We start from the raw sequence: 19,145 nt of genomic DNA on the forward strand, positions 1-19,145 counted from the left end.
GCGGGGGCGGGAAGCTGCGCCCGCCCGCTAACGGGACAAGGCGCACGCGACAGGAGAAGGGAAGGCGGGGACGTTCAAATTCCCAACCGTCACCGTCAACGTCACAATGGACCCCACGACAGTGCGGCACTCCCTCAGCACTGACCCTCTGACAGTGCCCACACCCTCAGCACTGACCCTCTGACAGTGCCCACTCCCTCAGCACTGACCCTCCGACAGTGCCCGCTCCCTCAGCACTGACCCTCCGACAGTGCCCACTCCCTCAGCACTGACCCTCCGACAGTGCGGCACTCCCTCAGCACTGACCCTCTGACAGTGCCCACTCCCTCAGCACTGACCCTCTGACAGGGCCCACTCCCTCAGCACTGACCCTCCGACAGTGCCCACTCCCTCAACACTGACCCTCCGACAGTGCCCACTCCCTCAGCACTGACCCTCCGGCAGTGCCCACTCCCTCAGCACTGACCATCCGACAGTGCCCGCTCCCTCAGCACTGACCCTCCGACAGTGCCCACTCCCTCAACAATGACCCTCCGACAGGGCCCACTCCCTCAGCACTGACCCTCCGACAGTGCCCACTCCCTCAACAATGACCCTCCGACAGTGCCCACTCCCTCAGCACTGACCCTCCGGCAGTGCCCACTCCCTCAGCACTGACCCTCCGACAGTGCGGCACTCCCTCAGCACTGACCCTCCGACAGTGCCCACTCCCTCAGCGCTGACAGTGACCAACTGCTGCTCCCTGTGGCGGCCATTTTCAGCGAGTCACGCTTCTCTCTTTGATGTGTGAGACATTTTATTCTGCGCTGATCATGCAACGAAGTGGCTCTGCTCAGGCCTGATTGTCTGAAAATGCAGCAGTCTTTCAGTTCAGCTTTCAACAATGCAACTGTTCCGATCCCTCACTCCTCCCGCCTCTTTAACTCTCCTTACGTCTTCAACCTCCTCCACCCGTATAGCCTTGCCTGATGCTGCAATGTCGTGCAAACACCAATATTCTCCCTATCTCTGTAATCCTCCCTCCAGCCTCAACACCCCCTCCCCATCTCTGTAACCTCCTCCAGCCCCTACACCCCCTCCCTATCTCTGTAACCCCCTCCAGTCCCTACACCCCCTCCCTATCTCTGTAATCCTCCCTCCAGCCTCAACAACCCCTCCCTGTCTCTGTTCCCCCCTCTAGCCCCTACACCCCTCCCTAATCTCTGTAACCCCCTCCAGCCTCTACATCCCCTCCCTATCTCTGTAACCCCCTCCAGCCCCTACACCCCTCCCTAATCTCTGTAACCCCCTCCAGCCTCTACACCCCCTCCCTATCTCTGTAACCCCGTACTCCCCCTCCCTTTCTCTGTAACCCCCTCCAGCCCCTACACCCCCTCCCTATCTCTGTAACCCCCTCCAGTCCCTACACCCCCTCCCTATCTCTGTAAACCCCTCCAGCCTCTACACCCCCCCATCTCTGTAACCCCCTCCAGCCCCTACAACCCCTCCCTATCTCTGTTACCCCCTCCAGCCTCTACACCCCCCCATCTCTGTAACCTCCTCCAGCTACTACACCCCTCCCTTTCTCTGTAACCCCCTCCAGCCCCTACACCCCCTCCCTATCTCTGTAACCCCCTCCAGCCCCTACACCCCCTCCCTATCTCTGTAACCCCCTCCAGCCCCTACACCCCCTCCCTATCTCTGTAACCCCCTACACCCCCCCATCTCTGTAACCCCCTCCAGCCCCAACGCCCCCTTCCTATCTCTGTACACCCTCCCTCCAGCCCCTACACCCCCTCCCTATCTCTGTAACCCCCTCCAGCCCCTACACCCCGTCCCTATCTCTGCAACCCCCTCCAGCCCCTACACCCCCTTCCTATCTCTGTAACCCCCTCCAGCTCCTACACCCCCTCCCTATCTCTGTAACCCCCCTCCAGCCCCGACACCCCCTCCCTATCTCTGTAACCCCCCTCCAGCTCCTACACCCCCTCCCTATCTCTGTAACCCCCTCCAGCCCCTACACCCCGCCCCTATCTCTGCAACCCCCTCCAGCCCCTACACCCCCTTCCTATCTCTGTAACCCCCTCCAGCTCCTACACCCCCTCCCTATCTCTGTAACCCGCCCTCCAGTCCCTACACCCCCTCCCTATCTCTGTAACCCGCCCTCCAGCTCCTACACCCCCTCCCTATCTCTGTAACCCCCCTCCAGCCCCGACACCCCCTCCCTCTCACTGTAACGTTCTCCAGCCCCTACATCCCTCCTTATCTCTGTTAGCTCCTCCAGCCCCTATACCCCTTTCAGTGTCTGTCATCTCCAGCCCCTACAACTCGCTCCAACTCTGTAAAATCCTCTCGCCCACACAACAGCACACCACCTCGATATCTTTCTGCAGCCCCTTCAACCTCCCATGATCTTTACCCTCCAGAATGCCGGCATCCACCTGAGTTCCTATTATAATCTCTGCACCACTGCTGTGCCTTAATCGGTTTGAAATTTACAAAATGCAGCACCTCACATTTGTCTAAATTAAACTCCATCTGCCACTTCTTAGCCCATTGGCCCATCTGGCCCAGATCCTGTTGTAATCCCTCTTCGCTGTCCACTACACCCTCCAATTTTGGTGTCATCTGCAAACTTACTAACTGTACCTTTTATGCTCACATCCAAATCATTTATGGAAATGATGAAAAGAAGTGGACCCGGCCTTAATCTTTGCGGAACTCCACTGGTCACAGGCCTCCAGTCTGAAAACTTAACAACTGATTCAGCATTCGCTGTCTTTTGTGGAAGAATGTTTAAAACCTTTGAAGTTGGGAAGTTATATTGCAGTTGTACAGGACATTGGTGAGGCCAAACTTGGCAGTACTGTATTCAGTTTAAGTCACCTGACGATAGGAAGGGTGTTATTAAACTAGAAACAAGTGCAATAGAAATTTATAAGGAGGTTGCCAAGATCCAAGGGTCTGAGTTATAGAGAGAGTTTGGACAAATAGGTCGTTTTTCTTTAGAGCGTTGGATGACCGAGGGGAGGTCTTAAAGAAGTGTACAAGATCATGAGAGGCATGGATAGAGTGAATGCACTCAGTCTTTTTTCCCAGGGTTGGGGAAGCGAGGACTCGAGGGCATCAGTTTAAGGTTAGAGAGGAAAGAATAGAAGGGAACCTGAGGGGCAACGTTTTTTTTACAGAGGGTGGTACGCACATGGAATGAGCTGCCAGTGCAATTGGTTGAAGTGGGTACATTGACAATATTTAAGAGGCATTTGGACAAATACATGGATAGGAAAGGGTTAGATGGATATGGACCAAGTGCAGGGAAACAGGGTTAGTGTGGACATTTTGGTCAGCATGGACTTGTTTGGGCCGAAGGGCTTCTCTCTGTGCTGTTGTACTCAGTACAGGAGCAGGGGATCCTCAGGGGTCACGCGCATACGTCTCTGGTGGTAGCCAGGCAAGTTGACACAGTTTTTAAGGTTTATAGAATCCTTGTGTTTATAAATAGAGGCATAGTGTTTAAAAGCACGGACGTGATGCTTCACCTTGACAAATAATTGCTCCTGAGGTGTGTCGTATCATCTCTGAACAGATTGATCAGAAAACATCTGCAGTTGCCTCTGCTCAGCCCCTGCGTGATTACAAACTATACTCGGTAGTTTCGAGGGGGCCCAGAGGACTGTGGATGACTGGGTTCGAGTCCCACCTGCTTCTGAGGTGTGTCATAACGTCTCTGAACAGCTTGATTAAATATCTCCTTCCAAGAGGAATCAGATGGTCACACAAGGAGTGAAATGATTATTGGTCGGAAAGGTGGGAGGAGGAAGCTTCCTCCTGTTAGACCCCCCCCTCACATGGCCAGCAGAATGCAAACAGACACGGGCAAAGGTTTGGTTAAAACTAACAAGTTTATTATAGATCTGCTTCTGGAAACATATAACTCCAATGCAAGGAATCAATTAGTTAACGGCTGAGACACAACACAGAACAAACATTAATGGTAAAATTAATTCAGTGGCCAATAGGAGAGACGTTTTCAGCTTCTGCATGGGCGTGTTCGAGGAAGGTCAACAGGTTTTGCATGGCAGGGCATTGCTGAATAATCTGAAGGTCATGGCGGAGTGAATCGCGATTTCCGATTGCCATCAGCTTCTCCTGGGAACACACAATAGACAGGAGGTTGCAGAGACAGCACAGTTACCCCCCCAACACAGGGAAAGACACTGCTACAGTATCTCATCACGGGGGCATGGGATTGTGTCCCTGCGGCTAAGGATGCTGGGGAATGGGTGCATCAGTGTGCTTGTGTGTATGTGTGCACTAGTGTACGAACGCGTGCAAGTGTGCCTCTATGTTTATGTGTGGGGTGCATGTAAGTACGTTTGGGTCAGTATTCAAGTGTGTGTGTATGTGTGTGTTTATGCATGTGTGTATATATGTACGTAAGTGTTCATGTGTGTATATGTGCTTGCGTTTGGGTATATGTGTGTCCGTGATAGTGCGTGTATGTATATATACATGCTTGTGTGTACGTGCATGTGCGTTAGTGCAAGTGCGTGTAAGCATATGCAAGTGTGCGTGTATGTGTATATAGGTATGTGCATTTGCATGTAAGTGTACGTGTACGTCAGTGTGCATGCATGTACGTGTAAGTGCGCCGTGTGTGTACCTGCGTGTACGTGCATGTCAGTGTGTGTGTGTGTGTGTGTGCTTGCGTGTACCTACGTGTCCGTGCATGTGGAAGTGTGGAACTGCAGCAGGACCAGCCTGCAGTTGGGAATGAGCTCCTACCAGAGGTGGAAACCCATTCTGGAATGGGACCCAGTGCCCCCTGCTGGATTAACCATTCACAGCCGACACACAGTGGGAGAGGCGTGTGCCATCAGGCAAACCTCCTGGGACAGAAGCTTCCAAATTCCTACCACCTCAAAGAACAAGGACAGCAGATACATGGGAACATCCCCCAAGCTCCCCTCCAACCCACTCACCATTCTGGGGTGGGGGTGGGGATTGTTTCATGGCCATGAAAAATAAATATTCAATCAATCAATCAATGACAGGCCAACATTTATTTCCTGTCCGTAATTGCCCCTCGAGAAAGTGGGGCTGAGCTGCCATCTGGGACTGTTGCAGTCAGTGTGCCATGGATTGACCCTCAATGCCCTGAGGGAGGGAATTCCAGGATTCTGACCCGGCCACACTGAAGGAACGGCGATATATCCCCACGCTATGATGGTGTGGGGCTCGGAGGGGAACCTGCAGGGGAGGGGTGGTGTTCCCATGTGTTTCCAGGTGGAAGTGGTTACGGGTTTGGAAGGTGCTGTCTGAGTGACCATAAAGAAGGGAAAAAAGAGAGAAGAAACTCCAGGGGATTAAGTGAATTTATCAAACCCGCACCTTTTGCTTCCCAGACCATCGGTCAATAAGAACGCTGCCTTTCTTTCACCCATTTTCAATATCATCCCTGCAGAGCCTTGGGCTTTTGTGTTCTGTGGGTGTGTCTGAACTAATTCAAGTTCTAAGTCTGGACTACATCTTAAATATTCATCGGCTTTCCCATTTTTATTTTGACAATGAATTTCTTTTTGATAATAAATGGATGCTGTTTGAATTTGTCAGATAAATTAAGTGAAAGTCCCTTTCTTAATTCTGGATAGCATCATAAAAGGAACCAATTGCTCATTTTGGAGAGGGAATCGAAACACGTGGACAATGGAGCAACTCTGAGTCGGGTGGGGGGAGAGTAATTTAAGGATAAGGGGTAAACCTGTCAGGACTGAGATGAGGTGAAACGTCTTCACCCAGAGAGAGGTGAGCCAGTGTAAACTCTCCATCACAGACAGGGGCTGAGGCCAAAACACTGTGTGCTTTCAAGAAGGAGATAGATATAGCTCGTATGGTGAAAGGGATGGAAGGATGTGGGGAGAGGGAGGGATTAGGGGATGGGGCTCAGTGATTAGCCATGGTCTTATTGAGCACAGACCCAAGGGGTTGAATGGCCTACTTCTACTCCTAGCAACACAGAAAGAGAACCCAGTCCCCCCAATTCACTTCAGTGCCACCATTCAACGGGTGAGTCTAGGTAACCGGTCTCTCGATCGTCCCAGTGTGAACGTCTGCTGGAGCTGAGAGTTCCATTCCCTCGGAGGTGAAAAGCAGATGGCTTCACAGCTCCCTGCGCTGACATTCATTCCTTTAAACACATTAATGCTAGCGGCTCTGTCCACAACTGCTCCAATCCGCTTCTCCTTCCACACACTGTTCTCCCAATCCCAACTCCTTCCACTATTCCCACACTGCCGACACCTACCTGAAGAGTGGTTTGCTGGAAACTGGCTTCAGGGAGCTCCGGGAGGTTTAGAACCCCAACATCCACATTCTGAGGAGAGAGAGAGAGGGAGGGGGAGAGAGAGAGAGAGAGAGAAAGGAGTCAGCATCCCACCTCAAGGAGAGAAGGCTCCATTCCAGTCGGGCTTAGGAATGGCAATAAAAAGGACCAACATTGACACAATCCCTTGTTGAAAATGACATTGAATATTAGCCAGCAGCATCTCCCCAATCTTCCTCCTTCAGAATAGTAACGAGTGTGATCATCTCTGTCCTTCCAACTAGAACATAGGACAGATGGGCAGGAAGTTTGCAGATGACACTGACATTGGAGGTGGAGTGGACAGCAAAGCAGATTACCTCAGAATACTACAGGACCTTCATCAGATGGGCCGAGGAGTGGCAAATAGAGTTTAATTGAGATCAATGTGTGTTCAGACATTTTGGATTCGTTGTGCCGAGTGGCCTGGTCCCACACTGCAGGGATTCTCCCATTCTCGTCCCAGAGAACTGGAGAATGGCAAATGTTACATTCTGCTTGAAAAAAGGGTTGTAACGATTGGCTCAGCAATTCTAGCCCAGTCGGGTTAACTTTGGTAGTGGGAATCTTCCGGAAACAACAGTTCTAGATAGAGCCAGTATTCCCATGGAAAAATACAGGTTCATTTGGAAGGTTCATCATGGATTCATTCAAGGAGAATCATCTCAAACTAACCTGCTTGAGTTCCTTGAAGATGCTGCTACAGGAAGGGGATAATGAAGCTGGAAAGGGGTCAGGAAAGGTTTTCCAGGATGTTGCCGGGAATGGAGAGTTGGAGCTAGAAGGTGAGGCTGGATACGCTGGGACTTTTCTCACAGCAGCGTATGAGGTTGAGGGGTGACCTTCACGAGACTGATGAAACCATGAGGTGCATCGATAAGGTGAATAGCAAAGGTCTTTTTCTTAAGGCTGTGGGGTTGGGGTGGGGGGAGTTCAAAGCAAGGGGGCAGATTTTTAAGGTGAGAAGAGAAAGGTTTGAAAAGGACATGGGGGAGGGGCAACTTTTTTTGACAGAGAGTGTGGTTACTGTGTGGAATGAACTGCCAGAGAAAGTGGCAGACGCAGACACAGTCACAACATTGAACAGATATTCGGGTAAGTCCATGAATAGGAAAAGGTTAAGAGGGATATGGGCCAATCGCAGGCAGACAGGACTGGTTTAGTTTCGGAAGATGGTTGGTGAGGACTAGTTTCTGTGATGGATGACTCGATGAGCTAACACAGAAGATTGATAAGGGTAACACTGTTGATGTGGTGTACATGGACTTCTGCTCAATACAGTGCCACACAACAGGCTTGTGTGGAAAGGTTCAGGACAGGGAGTAAAAGGGTTCCGAAACAGACTGAAGGAGAAGAAACAGGGGAGGAACGGTGAAGGGGTAACAGGACAAAGGTTTGTGGTGGAATTCTCCAGGGGTTGGCACTGGGACCTGAGCATTTTCTAATATATAACCACCTGGACCTTAGTGTGTAGGGGACCATTTCACAGCCTGTGAATGATACAGCACTTGGGAGCAGTGGAAACGGTAAGGGAGGCAGGTTGGTTGCGGAACCTCTGGGCAATTCGGGACGGGCAATGAATGCTGGCCACATCCCAATCAAGGAAGTAAATTAAAAAACGGGCACAGCCAGTTGGCAGAGCGGGCAGGCAAGTGGCAGCTGAAGTTCAGTCTGGAGCAGCGCGATGCGATGGATTTCGGAAGAACGTGCACAGACAGCACAATAGAAAAGGTATTATACTGAAGGGCATGCAGGTGTAGAGAGAGCTGGCTGCATCTGGATAATTGCTCACTAAAGGTGGCAGGACAGGGACAGGGTGAATCCAGCCTGGGCTCATGGAGGGTGTATTCGAGATTTGTTTCCACAGTGTGCCCGTGGTGGAGATCAGCACACTGAGTCACAGCCACCATCAGGAAGAGGAAGGATAGGTTCCTGTTGACCTGGCTGGAGTCCGAGAGGGAATATCACTGGCCCTGAATATAATTCCAAGACTCCCAGCCTGAAAGCTTGTGTCTGTGGATATGCAGCAAGAACAGGCTCAGGGTTAATCCTGTGCCCCAGTTTTGCCTGTGATAGTGAGTGAGTGAGGGGTGAAATGAAGGCATCGCTCTCTCGCAGGCATGAGGGCGGGTTAACCAATAGGAAGAGCCGATTCGGCTGTGGCCAATTTTGGACAATGCACTGAGCGTGTGCGGCCACAACAGGGAGGGGGACAGACACCCACCTGGAACTGCTCATTTTCTGTCTCGTCCAGAAATGCTCTCAGAGTACTGATCTCATTCTGCAGCTTGTCCACGTCCTCACTGTTCTGCTCCAGGGTCTTGAGGATCTTGTCCAACTCATTCTGAGGCAGAAGGAGAGGCCGAGTCATCCAGGAGACACTGAATTTGGGGTTGGGGGGGGGGGGGGGGGGGGGGGGGGGGAGCGCATTGCAGAGAAAGCAGCAAGCTGCAGCGTGTCCCTTCAGCCCGTTGTCCTGGAGCCTGGAACGTAGCAGTCGGCAGCACTCGGTCAGGGTCAAGCCCCTCGCTCTGGAAAACCCACACATTTCAGGCAGAGCAAAGCGGGTCTTTCACCGAGTTGCTGACCCCCTCCCCTCCAGGCGCAGTTGGTTGTTTCGTCTTGGTGTGCGTCCTCGGGCGGGGAACAGACCGGAGAGCGCAGAATCCCAGGATACACGGCAGACCATTTCCAACCGAGATGGGGAACGACTTCCTCACACGGCCGGTGCCCATCCTGTGGAATTCTCTCCCACAGAAAGCTCAGGCGGCCGGGGCCACTGAGAACATTCCGGAGAGCCAGAAGTCAGACGACGGCCAGGTTATAGTCCGACGGGTTTAACTAGAATCAGGAGCTTTCGGAACCACATCAGGCGACAAAGCTCGTGGTTTCAAATACCAGTGGGACTATCACCTGTGGGCGTGTAACTTCGGACTTTGTGTTCACCCCAGTCCAACACCCAGCACCTCCACATCGCACATTCGAGAGAGAGAGAGGGGAGGTACACTTTTGGATAGTAAACATGTCAAGAGCGTGGAGGGAATGCGGGAATACGGCTCGGAGATAGAGGGTCAGTCAGGGTCACACCAAATGGCAGAACAGGCTGGGAAGGGCCGAATGGCCTACTCCAGCCCGAGGTTTGATGCTTTAAGAGGGGAACTGGGTAAATTCAGGCAGGCAGGTTCGCATGGGGTTTGGGTCGACTGAGGGGGAAACAGACTAAAATAGATGAGGTCTGTAAACAGCTGACAGGCCTATGAGGGGCCTGATGGGTAAGATTCTCCATAGAATACGATGGAGATCGGGAAGCTCCTGCCCGCGATTGGAATGTTACTAACTGGCCAAGTCGTGTTCGAGTGTAATACCTGCAAGATTTGTAGGGAGGCTTCATCCTCCTTCAAGTGTTCTTTCTTGGACGCACAGGACCTCTGGACATTTCTCAAATCTTTCAATTTGCTCACAGGTACTTTGAGGGAGGAACATCGATCCAGAAACCTGGAAAGAAGGAAAAGCAGGAATGTTATTGGGCAGGCCTGAAAAATGCCTGGAAAGCTGAATGTTTGAAGAATGCTGGTCTGGGCTGAAATGTTCCAACTCCTGCTGAATGTGATTCCCGTTCCCTCCACATGGCACGGCGAAGATTCCCAGCAGCCACACCTACCTGTGCTTTAACTGGCTCAGATGTTCCTGACAGGCCTCCATCTTGGAACCCTTCAGTGGCAACGCATTGCTGTGGGAAATCAGAGCGCACGTTTTAAACCTGGCCGCAGTTTGGCACAACGAGAGATGAAAATGAAACACATGGACGTGAGAGAGACGGGCTTTGGAACAGGGAGGGGAGCGGGGTGGCACACAGACAACCCAAACGTTCCCCAAGCACCACGACCCCAGGGCGGGAGGCTACATGCGCACTATTCCACATGTGGCGACATGTTACTTCTGCAGGGGTCAGGGTTGGTGGGCAGTGACTGGAAGCCAGTTACATCTGGGGAGGGAGGGGTGCACGTGGGTCAAGTGGTGATCCCTTTACGAAACACAGCAATAATTTGACAGGTCCCGTCCTGAGAAAAGCCTCAGGCTCTTCAATCCTCCAGTCTGGTGTCACATTTATAAATGCACCTTCTCCTTTGAGATTCTGGAAAGACTGACATCAAGCAGTTCCCAACCACTCTGTGCTCAAGGCCAATCGAAGCCAGTGATGAAACATTATGATGGGTACATACTATATAGCAATGTCGATCGCTGCAGCGATGTAGTCTCTCGTACTCTGGGGTAATGGTTTCCATCGAGCAGTATTCACATTGGGCACCTTCCCCACCTTCTGTTTGGGATCTGCACAGAAAAGAGCGCAGGTTACTGCAATGGTCTCCGCTGTCATGGAACAAACGCACCAAGATCGGTCACAGTGTCTGATGTGGGAGAAGGAATGGTGACTCAGCGCCTGACTGAGAAAGCTTTGTTTTGGAGCAGAAGCCGGTGTGTCAACGAACACAGCAATTTCAACACCGCGTGGAAGCTAACACAGCGTTTCCATCCACTGCCATTCAATAAGATCACAGCGCAACCCCTTACTGTCCAGCCCTGAGAACCTTTCACTCCCTCCCTTCTCCAGAATCGATCCACAGAGGACCTTCAAGGATTCGGCTTCTGAGGCAGAGAGTACAAACAAACTCAGGAGCCTCCGGGAGAAACAAATCATTCCCTCCGTGTGAAATGGACAACACACTGTTTTTGAGATGGTGACACCTTTGTTCTGGATGCTGTCAGGACGGGAAACATCATCTCCACGTCCAGCCTGTCAGCTTCCCATCAAGTCACCTCTTACCGTGCTCAACTCCAGCAGGTCCGAGCCTGACCTGTGAGACCACCAAGCCCATTCCAGGTCTGAGTAAAGTTAACTTCCTCTGAACTGCCTCCAATACACTGAGATCCTTCCTTCGATAAGGGGGCTGATACTGGACTAAGCTCTCCAGATGTGGTTTCACCAATGTTCTGGACAACTGAAGCATGATCTCCCCATTTTTGCATTCAATCCCCCTTGCAATAAACAATATGATTTTAGCTTTCCTGATTCCCAGTTGGACCTGAATAATTCACACATGAGAATACCCAGATTCCCATGCAACCTCTCACCATTTATGCTGTTTTAAAATTCTTCCTGCCAAAATGCTCCATGTTCCCACATTGTGCTCCATTTACAGACTTATTTCTTCTTTCTCCCCCTCTCATGTCATCTTCACAATTTAATTTTCTCCCGAGCTTTGTGCCAACAGCAAATGTGTCCACCATACCCCCAGTTCTTTCATCCAAATCCTCCCACGATCCTCCCTCCGCCCCCCAGCTCTCATTCCCCACTGTCTTGCTCTTTAGGACAATTTCCACTTGCTCCACATGATAACTGATCGGAAACACAACACAAGAGTGCTCACCCATCTGGCTGGAAGTGTCTGTGGGTTTTCTCTTCTTTGTGGCAGGCTGCTCATTCTGTAAACAGAAGAGACAAGTTATAGAGTCAGAGAGATGTACAGCACAGAAACAGACCCTTCGGCCCAACCCGTCCATGCTGTCCCAGATATCCTAACCTTACCCAGTCCCATTAGACAGCACTTGGCCCATCTCCCTCTAAACCCTTCCTATTCATGTCCCCATCCACTTTTTAAATGTTGCAATTGTACCAGCCCCCACCACTTCCTCTGGCAGCTCATTCCATACACACACCACCCACTCAGAAAAAGTTGCCCCTTAGGTCCCTTTTTAAATCTTTCCCCTCTCACCTTAAACCTAGTTCCGGACTCCCCAGAAAAAAGTCTTTTGCTATTTACTCTGTCCATGCCCCATGGTTTTATAAACCCCTAGAAGGTCACCCCACACAGTGGCTGAAGTAAAGACCTATTCATCTGTAATTTTTCACGGGAACGTGGGCTTGGTTGGGGAGGTCAAATCTTGTGGCCCGTTTCTAACAAGCTTTGAGCTGATTGGCCTTTGGAGTCAAGTTGGGAGTCAACCCAATGACAGAGCATCAGGAATCACTTCGACATCGTATGGGTAAGGACAGCAGATTTTCTCCGCTAACGGGTGCCTAAGAATTATATTTGATTTTTGCTCGAGGGGATGTGCTGTTACTGGCTGGGTCACCATTTATTACCCATCCCAGAGTTGCCCCTTGACATAGTGCGTTCTCAAACTATTGTGGATTCTTAACATGAATGGACCCCCGCGGTGGTGTGAGGGGCAGAGTTCCAGAATTTGGACCCGATATCAGAAAAGGGACAACGGTTTTGTTCCTTTAAAACAACAGTTGAAAGCTTTGTGATTATCATCACGGAGAACTGGTCTTCACTTCCAGCTTCAGGAGCTGAGTTCAACTGGGTGAAGGATTCAATAACGAGAGGTCAGGCATTCAAAGTGGAAAGTTTAAGGGGGATACACGCAGTAAGTACATCACACACAGAGGGTGGTGGGTGTTTGGAACGCGTTGCCAGCAGGAGGTGGTAGAGGCAGGCACGGTAGGTTCACTTAAGACGCGTCTGGATAAATGCAGGAGTAGGTGGGGGAGCAGAGGGACACAGATGCTGAGGAATTGGGCGACAGGTTTAGACAATACGTTTGGAACGGCTCAGGCTTGGAGGGCTGAAGGGCCTGTTCCTGGGCTGTACATTTTCTTTGTTCTTATGTCATCGTGTGATTTGAACCCTTACCCTCAGAGTATTTACCTGGCTCTCTGGATTTTTAATTCAGTGATATGACCACATGATTGAAGGCTATCAGGTTACTGAAGCTTTCAGGAGGTTCTCTTTCTGAGAGGGTTTCTCTTCCCTGTATTTTACACTGAACCCCTACAGTGTAGGCCTCCATTGGACCAAGGCTTGGATGAGGTTGCAGGGAGATTGACTCTCTCTACATCGTGTTGCCATCAATCGCCAACCTATAATTGGAAACTTCGTGTCCTCTGGACTCCCCAGTTACATCTTTCCTGAGTTTACCCTGTTGAGCCCTGGCCCACACCTTTCAGAGCACCCTGTCCCTCCCACCCAGGGTTAACACTGAAACCTGGAACTCAGGACAGGGAGGCGATAAGAATGGAGTCCCTCTGTGAAACTTGGGTGTCCATCGCTGTAAATGAGAGAGCGAGATCAAGGGAGTGGAGCTGCGAGTAGTTATAAAACCACAGCAGGCTGTGACTGACTGACTGACTGTTCACGGCCTGGGCTACTTTACTTGCTCACTTCCTCATTTCACCCATGCTCCCGACAAGAGGAAAGCCCGAAGCATAAGGAGGGGAATATTTTCGGGATATTCCCAGCACTCATTCCCTTCCGACCTCTCTCATTTCATGCCCTCATCTCTTTGTCTTGCCACATGAAAGCCGAGACAATAGGAGTAGCCCTTCCAGTCTGCTCTCCCATTCCGTATGACCATGGCTGATCATCCAACTCAGGCCCCTGTTCTCGTCTGCTCCCCATATCCTTCAGTCCCTTTAGCCCCAAGAACTATATCGAACTCCTGCTCGAAAGCATTCAATGATTTGGCCCCCAATCCCTTTCTGTGGCAGAGAATTCCACAGGCTCCCCACTCTCTGCGTGAACAAATTTCTCAACTCAGTTCTACCCTGTATCCTTAGATGGGGAGCCCCTGGTTCTGGACTCCCCAGTTACATCTTTCCTGAGTTTACCCTGTCTAGTCCTGTTGGAATTGTATAAGTTCCTGTGAGATCTCCCCCTCATTGGTTCTAATCGATCCAATCTCTCTTCCTACAGCCCAGGAATCAGTCTGATAAACATTCTCTCTCTACTTTCCCAGCCACGTCCCTCTTGGCTTTCTCTTTGACATCTGGGTGACACTTCCTGTATCTCTTTGTGCCCCATTTCAATATTCTTTTTCCCAGCCTCCCTCGTTGACATGACCTTAGATGCTTTCTTCCTCGGCCTCATGGTCTTGGCTCTCCAGTGTCTCTGTTGGTTTTCCAGCCGTGGTAGGTTCTGGGATTTTGATTTGGTTTGTTCCTGAAGAAACAGAAAATTAAGAGGTGATTTTGAGCCACATCCTCTCGGTCTGTTTTCCCAATCAGCTAAACCCCAGCATGACTTTGACAAACATTTGCACTTTCGCGATAGATGTGACTGGGGTCCGAGAAGGAACCAGGAATCCCCAGGTTTTATCTTAACCTCTTGGGAAGTGACAGTGTTCCTGCTGGATTTGCAATCCAGCAACTCCAGTATTGTTCAAAAGGGAGCTCTTGTGGTGCAGTGGTGGCAACTCTGAGCTAGAAGGACTGGGTTCAAGACCCACTTCCTCTAGTGGTGTGTCTGAATATTTTAATTAGAAAAATAATTTATATTTTCCCCCTTTGCTCAAGCTTCCTGTCAGGCTGGCTCATGCTCCCAGTGTACTCCCAGAGATTAATTTGTTAGTATAGTGGCCCTGAAGTCTGTCTCTGAAATGCAGTTTCCCACTCGGAGCTGGCCTCCAACATAAAGGCGAATGACAGTGTGCAATCTACTCTGACGATTCAGTTGTTGCCAGGATGTTGGATAATAACTCACCACATCTCGAACCCTGTGAACAGCGACAAACTAGTTTCAAAAACAAAACTCGCATCTTTAACACTGGTGGAAATGTCCGACAGCACGTCACAGAACCGTAACCAAACAAAATATGACACATTAAGGGATACCTGATCATCATAGAATCTTTACAGTGTGGATGTGGGCCATTCAGCCCATCGAATCCCACTCAGATCCAACTCATAACCCCTCGATTCCCATGGCAAAACCAGCTCACCCACATATCCCCAGACACTACAGGGCAATTTCCCATGGTCAATCCACCTTAACCTGCACATCCCTGGGCACTATGGGACAATTTCCCATGGTCAATCCACCCTAACCTGCACATCCTTGGACACAATGGGACAATTTCCCATGGCCAATCCACCCTAACCTGCACATCCCTGGGCACTATGGGACAATTTCCCAAGGCCAATCCACCCTAACCTGCACATCCCTGGGCACTATGGGACAATTTCCCATGGCCAATCCACCCTAACCTGCACATCCTTGGACACAATGGGACAATTTCCCATGGCCAATCCACCCTAACCTGCACATCCTTGGACACAATGGGACAATTTAGCATAGCCAATCCACCCTAACCTAGTCAGCAAAATTAGGGCACATGATGTTGGGGGCAAAGTACTGACTTGGATTGAAAGTTGGTTGGCTGATAGGAAACAAACAGTAGTGATGAACGGCTCCATTTCGGAATGGCAGGCAGTGACCTGTGGGGTACCGCAGGGATCAGTACAGGGACCGCAGCTTTTTACAATATATGTTAATGATATAGAAGATGGTATCAGCAATAACATTAGCAAATTTGCTGATGATACTAAGCTGGGCGGCAGGGTGAAATGTGAGGAGGATGTTAGGAGATTACAGGGTGACCTGGACAAGTTAGGCGAGTGGTCAGATGCATGGCAGATGCAGTTTAATGTGGATAAATGTATGGTTATTCACTTTGGTGGCAAGGACAGGAAGGCAGATTACTACCTAAATGGAATCAATTTAGGTAAAGGGGCAGTACAGAGAGATCTGGGTGTTCTTGTACACCAGTCAATGATGGCAAGGATGCAGGTACAGCAGGTAGTGAAGAAGGTTAATAGTATTCTGGCCTTCATAACAAGAGGGATTGAGTATAGAAGCAAAGAGGTGCTTCTGCAGCTGTACAGGGCCCTGGTGAGACCACACCTGGAGTACTGTGTGCAGTTCTGGTCTCCACATTTGAGGAAAGACATTCTGGCTATTGAGGGAGTGCAGCGTAGGTTCGCGAAGTCAATTCCTGGAATGGAGGGATTACCTTACACTGAAAGACTGGAGTGACTGGGCTTGTATACCCTTGTGTTTAGAAGACTGAGAGGGGATATGATTGAGACATATAAGATTATGAAAGGATTGGACACTCTGGAGGCAGGAAACATGTTTCCGCTGATGGGAACCAGAGGACACAGCTTAAAAATACGAGATAGACCATTTAGGACAGAGATGAGGAGAAACTTCTTCACTCAGAGAGTGGTGGCTGTGTGGAATGCTCTTCCCCAGAGGGCAATGGAGGCCCAATCTCTGGATTCATTTAAGAAAGAGTTGGATAGAGCTCTCAAAGATAGTGGAATCAAGGGTTATGGAGATAAGGCAGGAACAGGATACTGATTAAGGATGATCAGCCATGATCATATTGAATGGTGGTACAGGCTCAAAGGGCAGAATGGCCTACTCCTGCACCTATTGTCTATCCCTGGGCACTATGGGACAATTTAGCATGGCCAATCCACCCTAACCTGAACATCCCTGGGCACTATGAGACAATTTAGCATGGCTAATCCACCCTAACCTCAGATGTACAGCATGTACAGCATGAAAATAGACACTTCAGTCCAACCTGTCCATGCCAACCAGATATCCCAACCCAATCTAGTCCTACCTGCCAGCACCCGGCCCATATCCCTCCAAACCCTTCCTATTCATATACCCATCCAAATGCCTTTTAAATGTTGCAGTTGTACCAGCCTCCACCACTTCCTCTGGCAGCTCATTCCATACACGTACCACCCTCTGTGTGAAAAAGTTGCCCCTTTGGTCCCTTTTATATCTTTCCCCTCTCACCCTAAACCTATGCCCCTCTAGTTCTGGACTCCCCCACCCCAGGGAAAAGACTTTGTCTACTTATCCTATCCATGCCCCTCATGGTTTTATAAAGCTCTATAAGGTCACCCCTCAGCCCCCGACGCTCCAGGGAAAACAGCCCCAGCCTGTTCAGCCTCTCCCTGTAGCTCAGATCCTCCAACCCTGGCAACATCCTTGTAAATCTTTTCTGAATCCTTTCAAGTTTCACAACATCTTTCCGATAGGAAGGAGACCAGAATTGCACGTAATATTCCAACAGTGGCCGAACCAATGTCCTGTACAGCCGCAACATGACCTCCCAACTCGTGTACTCAATACTCTGACCAATCCCTGCGCACCATGGGACAATTTAGCATCCAGGAGAAAGGAGCCCTCTTGATCAGGATCAGCTCCAAAACGTGGAAGCTCGTGGATACCGTTGTGATACCTGCAGGAAGTGGGTGAAATTCGAGCAGCTGCAGCTCAGAGTTTATGAGCTGGAGGCTAAACTACAGACACGGCGATGTTTCACGGAGGGAGAATGTCACCTGCATTCTATGTACCAGGAGTCAGTCACACCTCTTAGGATAGTGTGTCCTGTTGGGGTGACACAGTGGCTCAGTGGTTAGCACTGCTGCCTGACAGCACTTGATCCTGGAAATAGTAAGAGTTAAAAGAGAGGGAAGAACAATTACCAGGAAAGTAGGAACTGAGTAAATTGCTGGCACTGCAAGTTGACAAATCCTGGGTTCGGATGGATTACATATCAGAAGGTCTTAAAAGAAGCAGCTGGTAAGGTAGTTGATGTGTTCATTCTAATTTTTGAAACTCATTAAATTCGGGAAGGTTCCTTTAAATTGGAAACTAGCTTATGTAGTTCCTTTTTTGCAACAAAAGAGGCAGACAGAGGGCAGGAAATTAGGCTGCTAGTGTGTTGAATGTGTTATTGGGAAAATACAAAACAATACAACACAGGAACAGGCCCTTTATCCACTCAGCTACACGCCAATTCCTAATCCTTATTTACATCCGCTACTTATTTCCCATCTGCCGTTTCTATACCTCCGTTTGCCTCCTGTTCATGTCTCTATCATGATTTCTTCCACCCTCTCCAATGGCACAGTGTTCCAGGCACCCACTACTCTCTGTGTGAAAAATTTTCCTCACCCCCTCTCCTTTAAACTTTCCCTGTCATCTTGAACCTGTGCATTCTTGCAACTGACCTTTCCACCCTGGGAAAAAGCCTTTGACCATCCACCCTCATATTTTGTAGACCTCTATCAGGGGTCACCCCCTCAACCACCATCGTTCCAGAGTTTATCCAACCTCTCATTAGTAAAACCCTCCAGACCAGGCAATATCCTGGTAAACTTTCTCCAAAGCATCCACAACCTTCTGGGAGCATTGCGAGCAGAACAACATGTAATATTCCAAATGTGGCCTAACTAAAGTTTTATACAGCCATCACATAACTTGCCAGCTTTTATATTCAATGCCCTGACCGATGAAGGCAAGTGTGCTGTCTGCCTTCTTGAACACCTTATCTGCCTGTGTTGCCACTCTCAGGGATCTGTGGACCTGTATGTCCAGATCCCTCTGTATGGCAATGCTCCTAAAGGTTCTGACATTTCCTGTATAATTTGTACCTGATTTTGATATTCCAAAATGCATTACCTCACATTTTTCCGGATTAAACTCTAGCTACGATTAATCTGCCCAAATCTGCAATCGATATCCCGCTGTGTCCTTTTACAATCCTCCTCACGATCTCCAACTCTGCCAGTTTTGGTGGATGCTTACTAATCAGACCATCTACATTGTCCTCTGGATCATTCATACATTACAAACAACAAAAGTCCCAGCGCTGGTCCCTGTGGAACACCACCAGTTACTGGTCTCCATTCTGAAACGCATTCATCCACCGCTACTCTGTCTTCCACGACCAAGCCGCTTTTGTATCTATCTAGCCAGTCCATCTATGATATCATGAGACTCCAGCTTTTATACCAGCCTTCCATGAGGTACCTTATCCATTACCTGACTAAAGTCCCATGTGGACAACATGCATTGCCCTTCCATCATCAATCATTCTTTGTCCCTCTTCAAAAAACTCAATCAAGTTGATGAGACATGACTTTCCCCACACAAAC

General features: G+C 49.7%; 1 protein-coding gene across 1 annotated transcript in view; it reads right to left on the minus strand.

Annotated features, from left to right (window-relative positions):
• Positions 1 to 3,862: 3,862 nt before the first annotated feature.
• LOC132834495 (centromere protein Q-like) overlaps positions 3,863 to 19,145 on the minus strand; it is a 33,244-nt gene continuing 17,961 nt past the window's right edge. Inside the window, exons 2-9 of the mRNA XM_060853418.1 lie at positions 14,245 to 14,343; positions 11,770 to 11,824; positions 10,564 to 10,672; positions 10,002 to 10,070; positions 9,706 to 9,835; positions 8,565 to 8,684; positions 6,284 to 6,352; positions 3,863 to 4,128 (exon numbers count right to left, since the gene is read on the minus strand). Of these exons, the coding sequence (XP_060709401.1) occupies positions 3,985 to 4,128; positions 6,284 to 6,352; positions 8,565 to 8,684; positions 9,706 to 9,835; positions 10,002 to 10,070; positions 10,564 to 10,672; positions 11,770 to 11,824; positions 14,245 to 14,271 (723 nt within the window). The 5' untranslated portion in view covers positions 14,272 to 14,343 and the 3' untranslated portion in view covers positions 3,863 to 3,984. The remainder of the gene's footprint in view (positions 4,129 to 6,283; positions 6,353 to 8,564; positions 8,685 to 9,705; positions 9,836 to 10,001; positions 10,071 to 10,563; positions 10,673 to 11,769; positions 11,825 to 14,244; positions 14,344 to 19,145) is intronic.

Source organism: Hemiscyllium ocellatum, chromosome 40, assembly GCF_020745735.1.
Source record: "Hemiscyllium ocellatum isolate sHemOce1 chromosome 40, sHemOce1.pat.X.cur, whole genome shotgun sequence".
NCBI lineage: Eukaryota > Metazoa > Chordata > Chondrichthyes > Orectolobiformes > Hemiscylliidae > Hemiscyllium > Hemiscyllium ocellatum.